This window comes from Lampetra fluviatilis, chromosome 71 (assembly GCF_964198595.1).
Source record: "Lampetra fluviatilis chromosome 71, kcLamFluv1.1, whole genome shotgun sequence".
Classification (NCBI taxonomy): Eukaryota; Metazoa; Chordata; class Hyperoartia; order Petromyzontiformes; family Petromyzontidae; genus Lampetra; species Lampetra fluviatilis.
In genome coordinates this window covers 2,710,403-2,716,402 of record NC_136345.1, presented here as the reverse complement: position 1 = coordinate 2,716,402, position 6,000 = coordinate 2,710,403, and the positions used below count along the sequence as shown (strand labels likewise).

At 60.9% G+C, this 6,000-nt stretch overlaps 1 protein-coding gene across 1 annotated transcript in view; it reads left to right on the top strand.

Moving 5' to 3' along the window:
• Positions 1-1,184: 1,184 nt before the first annotated feature.
• PRODH (proline dehydrogenase 1) overlaps positions 1,185-6,000 on the top strand; it is a 71,165-nt gene continuing 66,349 nt past the window's right edge. Inside the window, exons 1-2 of the mRNA XM_078883563.1 lie at positions 1,185-1,313; positions 1,992-2,200. Of these exons, the coding sequence (XP_078739689.1) occupies positions 2,043-2,200 (158 nt within the window). The 5' untranslated portion in view covers positions 1,185-1,313; positions 1,992-2,042. The remainder of the gene's footprint in view (positions 1,314-1,991; positions 2,201-6,000) is intronic.

Genomic DNA, 6,000 nt, shown 5'->3' with positions numbered 1-6,000 from the left:
CTCACCCATCCACTCACCCACCCACCCATCCACTCACCCACCCACCCATCCACTCACCCACCCACCCATCCACTCACCCACCCACCCACCCATCCACTCACCCACCCACCCATCCACTCACCCACCCACCCATCCACTCACCCACCCAACCACTCACCCAACCACTTGTTCACTCACTCAACCACTCACTCACCCACCCACGCATCCACTCACCCACCCACCCAACCACTTGTTCACTCACTCAACCACTCACTCACCCACCCACGCATCCACTCACCCACCCACCCAACCACTTGTTCACTCACTCAACCACTCACCCATCCACTCACCCAACCACTTGTTCACACACACACCCCCCCACCCTCCCACCCATCAAACTCACCCACCCACTCAACCACTTGTTCACTCACTCAACCACTCACCCATCCACTCACCCATCCACTCACCCATCCACTCACCCATCCACCCACCCACCCATCCACCCACCCACCCAACCACTTACCCATCAAACTCAGCCACCCACCCAACCACTTGTTCGCTCACTCAACCACTCACCCATCCACTCACCCAACCACTTATTCACACACACACCCACCCCACTCACCCCCCCCCCCATCCTCCCACCCACCCAACCACTCACCCACTCACCCAACCACTTGTTCACTCACTCAACCACTCACCTATCCACTCACCCATCCACTCACCCACCCAACCATCCACCCACCCACCCAACCACTTGTTCACTCACTCAACCACTCACCCATCCACTTACCAAACCACTTGTTCACACACTCACCCACCCACTCACCCCCCACCCTCTCACCCCCCTCACCCTCTCACCCCCCCCCACCCTCTCACCCCCTCCCACCTTCTCACCCCCCCCACCCCCCACCCTTCTCACCCCCCCACCCTCTCCCCACCTCAGGTCTCCCCATGTCTCTCCTCCGCGGGTCTCTGGGCCGTTGCCTCCGCCGCGTGGGTCTCACGGCCTCCCGCCCCCCTCACCGCTCGGCCACCTCTCAGGTGGCCCCCCCCCCCCGGGGCGGCCCCCCCCCTCACCGGGGCAGCCCCCCCCCCCAGCGGGGACCTGCCCCCCCCCAGCGGGGACCTGCCCCCCCCCAGCGGGGACCTGCCCCCCCCCAGCGGGGACCTGCCCCCCCCCAGCGGGGACCTGCCCCCCCCCCAGCGGGGCGGTGCCGGACTTTGGAGACACACTGGTGGCCTTCCGCAGCAAGAGCAGCGGGCAGCTACTGCGGGCCTTCCTAGTCTACAGCCTGTGTTCCATTGACCTGCTGGTGGACCACAACAAGGAGGTGGGTGGGTGAGTGGGTGGGTGGGTGAGTGAGTGGGTGGGTGAGTGGGTGGGTGGGTGAGTGGGTGGGTCAGTGGGTGGGTGGGTGGGTGAGTGGGTGGTTGAGTGGGTGAACAAGTGGTTGGGTGAGTGGGTGGGTGAGTGGGTGAACAAGTGGGTTGGTGAGTGAGTGGGTGTGTGGGTGGGTGGGTGAGTGGGTGGGTTGGTGGGTTGGTGGGTTGGTGGGTGAGTGGGTGGGTGGGTGGGTGTGTGGATGGGTGGGTGGGTGGGTGAGTGAGTGGGTGGGTGGGTGGGTGAGTGGGTGAGTGAGTGGGTGGGTGGGTGAGTGGGTGGGTGGGTGGGTGGGTGGGTGGGTGAGTGGGTGGTTGAGTGGGTGAACAAGTGGTTGGGTGAGTGGGTGGGTGAGTGGGTGAACAAGTGGGTTGGTGAGTGAGTGGGTGAGTGGGTGTGTGGGTGAGTGGGTGGGTGTGTGGGTGGGTGAGTGAGTGGGTGAGGGTGGGGTGGGCGAGTGGGTGGGTGAGTGAGTGAGTGGGTGGGTGAGTGAGTGGGTGAGTGGGTGGGTGGGTGAGTGGGTGGTGAGTGGGTGTTGTTGTTGTTGACGTTGTTGACGTTGTTGACGTTGTTGCCTCGTGCGTCGACCGTGTCCGCTGCCTACCGCCGTCTCGCGCCGCGTCCCCAGATCCTGCGCTGGGCCGAGCGCCTCCTGGGCCCTCGCCTGTTTGCGGCCCTCATGAAGGCCACGGTCTATGGCCAGTTCGTGGGGGGGGAGGACCGCGTGGCCATCCGGCCCACGGTGAGGGCCCACGCCCGGCACGGAGTCGGCTCCATCCTGGACTACAGCGTGGAGGAGGATCTCAGCCACGACGACGCACAGACACAGGAGATGAGGTGGGGGGGGTGGGGGGGGTGGGGGTGGGGGGGTGAGGAGGGAGGGGTGGGGGGTGGGGGGGAAGGGGTGGGTGGGGGGGAAGGGGTGGGGGGTGAGGGGTGGGGGGGTGGTGGGTGGGGTGGGGGGTGGGGGAGACGCGTGGGTGGGGGGGGAGACGCGTGGGGGGGGGTGGGACACGCCCGGGGGGGGGGGGTGGGACACGCCCGGGGGGGGGGGTGGGACACGGCTGAGGAGAGGGAGATGTTGGGGAGGGGGGGTGGGAGTCTCGCAAGGGATGGAGATGCTGGAGGGGAGACGCGTGGGTTGTGTGGATGATGAGGTTACAACGACAACAACAACAACACACGCCACGACTTGAAGCTTGTGTGACTGCGGGGATTGTTATTCTTTGGGTCTTTGGGTAAAGTCACGGAGATGGGTTCGAAGAAAAGAACAAAAAAACTACGACGTTTCGATCGCAACACAAGCGGTCGTATTCAGGGTCGTCGTTTTTTGGTATTTTCTTTGAAACTATTTACGTGACTTTACCGAAAGACCCAAAGAATAACAATACACCCACCCACCGCCTCGCGCACCCATCCATTCACCTATCCACTCACTCACCCATCCATTCACTCACCCACTCATCCATCCACTCACTCACCCATCCACTCACTCACCCACCCATCCACTCACTCACCCACTCACCCATCCACTCACCCACCCATCCACTCACTCACCCACCCATCCACTCACTCACCCACTCACCCATCCACTCACCCACCCACCCATCCACTCACTCACCCACCCATCAACTCACTCACCCACTCACCCATCCACTCACCCATCCACTCACCCATCCACTCACCCACCCACCCTTCCACTCACTCACCCACCCATCCATTCACCTACCCACTCGCTCACACCACTCGCTCACCCACTCGCTCACCCACTCGCTCACCCACTCGCTCACCCACTCGCTCACCCACTCGCTCACCCACTCGCTCACCCACTCGCTCACCCACTCGCTCACCCCACTCGCTCACCCACTCGCTCACCCACTCGCTCACCCACTCGCTCACCCACTCGCTCACCCACTCGCTCACCCACTCGCTCACCCACTCGCTCACCCACTCGCTCACCCACTCGCTCACCCACTCGCTCACCCACTCGCTCACTCACTCACTCACTCACCCACCCATCCATCCACTCACCCACCCACCCATCTACCCACTCACCCACCCATCCACCTACCCACTCACTCACCCACGCACCCATCAACTCCATCTCTTCTCCAGCCATTCATCCATCCAGCCACTCACCCACCCATCCACTCACCCATCCATCCACTCACCCACCCACTCACCCACCCATCTACCCACGCATCCACCCACTCACTCACCCACCCACCCATCCATCCACTCACCCACCCATCCACTCACCCACCCATCCACTCACCCATCCATCCACTCACCCACCCACCCACCCATCTACCCACGCATCCACCCACTCACTAACCCACCCATCCATCCACTCACCCACCCACCCATCTACCCACGCACCCACCCATCCATCCACTCACCCACCCACCCACCCATCTACCCATGCACCCACCCATCCACTCACTCACCCAGCCACTCACTCACCCAGCCACTCACCCACCCACCCATCCACTCACTCACCCACCCACCCATCCACTCACTCACCCACTCCCCCACCCACTCACTCACTCACCTACGCACTCACCCATCCACTCACCCACCCACCCATCCATTCACTCACCCACCCACCCATCCACCCACTCACTCACCCACTCACTCACCCACGCACCCACCCATCAACTCCATCTCTGCGCCCGTTTAGCCCCCTCTCTCCGCCCAAACAGAAGCTGTTTGGGCAAGCGGTGGCTAGGCATGCCAAGCTCCATGACTCAGCCAACGCAGCCTCACCCGCCGGAGGAGCTCGCCGATGGGAATGTGTTTACAGCACAAACATCTCTGAATGATTTATGAGCTCCTCACCATGGAGTCCGGCCTGCAGGTTAAACCCAGAATGCATCGTAGGCAGGGCCAGCCTGAATGTTCCTAACCAGCGCGCACATATTCCATTCGAGGGGGCTCCAAGCGTAGAGAAGGGAGGGCATTGACTGTGACCTCACCGTGGCTGGGAGATGTTAACTACCTCACCTGGTACGCAGGAGGTCGTGGGTTCGATCCCGACCCTGACGACGCCTGCTGCTGTATATTTGGCACCAAGAGATGTTGACTACCTCGCCTGGTACGCAGGAGGTCGTGGGTTCGATCCTGACCCTGACGATGCCTACCGCTGTATATTTGGCACCGAGAGATGTTGACTACCTCGCCTGGTCTACAGGAGGTCGTGGGTTCTATCCCGTGACACTGTGAGATGTTGACTACCTCGCCTGGTATACAGGAGGTCGTGGGTTCGATCCCGACCCTGACGACGCCTGCTGCTGTATATTTGGCACCAAGAGATGTTGACTACCTCGCCTGGTCTACAGGAGGTCGTGGGTTCCATCCCGACCCTGATGTTGCTGTATATTTGGAGTCTGCGTCTCTCTCTCTCTCCCTGTGGTGGTCGCGTGGAATTTTTCTCCCGGACCCTCCGTGTTTCCCCCGCGCATTTAGAACCCACGTCACACATTTCGAGTGTTCGGCTGCTGCTATGAATGTCCACACGGCAGAGGTCGCAAACGGTTTTGATTCCTTACCCGTACCCTGCCGCACCAGGGTCGCAAACGGGTAGCCGTACCCTACCCGTACCCTACCCGTACCCTACCCGTACCCTACCCGTACCCTACCCGTACCCTACCCGTACGCTACCCGTACCCTACCCGTACCCTACCCGTACCCGTACGCTACCCGTACGCTACCCGTACGCTACCCGTACGCTACCCGTACCCTACCCGTACCCTACCCGTACCCTACCCGTACCCTACCCGTACGCTACCCGTACGCTACCCGTACGCTACCCGTACCCTACCCGTACACTACCCGTACACTACCCGTACCCTACCCGTACCCTACCCGTACCCGTACACTACCCGTACCCTACCCGTACCCGTACGCTACCCGTACGCTACCCGTACCCTACCCGTACCCTACCCTACCCGTACGCTACCCGTACCCTACCCGTACCCTACCCGTACCCTACCCGTACCCTACCCGTACCCGACCCGTACCCTACCCGTACCCGTACCCTACCCGTACCCTACCCGTACCCTACCCGAAATGAGTGACAAACGGTGACTCACCAGTGACTCACGGCCTACCCGTACCCGTAGCCGGCCGCACCAGTGCTCTGGGTTGTTCTTCGAGTCTCTGCTCACAATCGTTAAGGACCTTCATGTTGATTAGTCTATGGCTGTCTGTGTGGTGCGTCTATGGGTCTTTGTGTGATGAGGATTCCAAATCAGCACCCTGAAATTAATTTAAAACAGCTGCAAAAGTCCAGGCCAGATTTTGTTGTTGTTGTTGACCAGTGTAATCTGAGAGGTCCAGATTGCTTATGAGAAAGTGCTACACGGCACCATTGGAACCTCATTTGCCAGTAAAAGAGTATGAGAGCTCAGGGTAAGCATTTACACCATACATGCTTCACCCCGAGCTCTCATACTCTGATGGTGCATTGTCTTTGAGTTGTGCGCCTTTTGGCGTCATCTGGTCCAACACCAATGGAGACTGGGCTCTAAGGAAAGCTGTCTCGGGTGTGGACCAATCAACTTCAAGGACCATGTGAGACTAGGCTCTAAGGAAAGCTGTCTCCGGTGTGGACCAATCAACTTCAAGGACCATGTGAG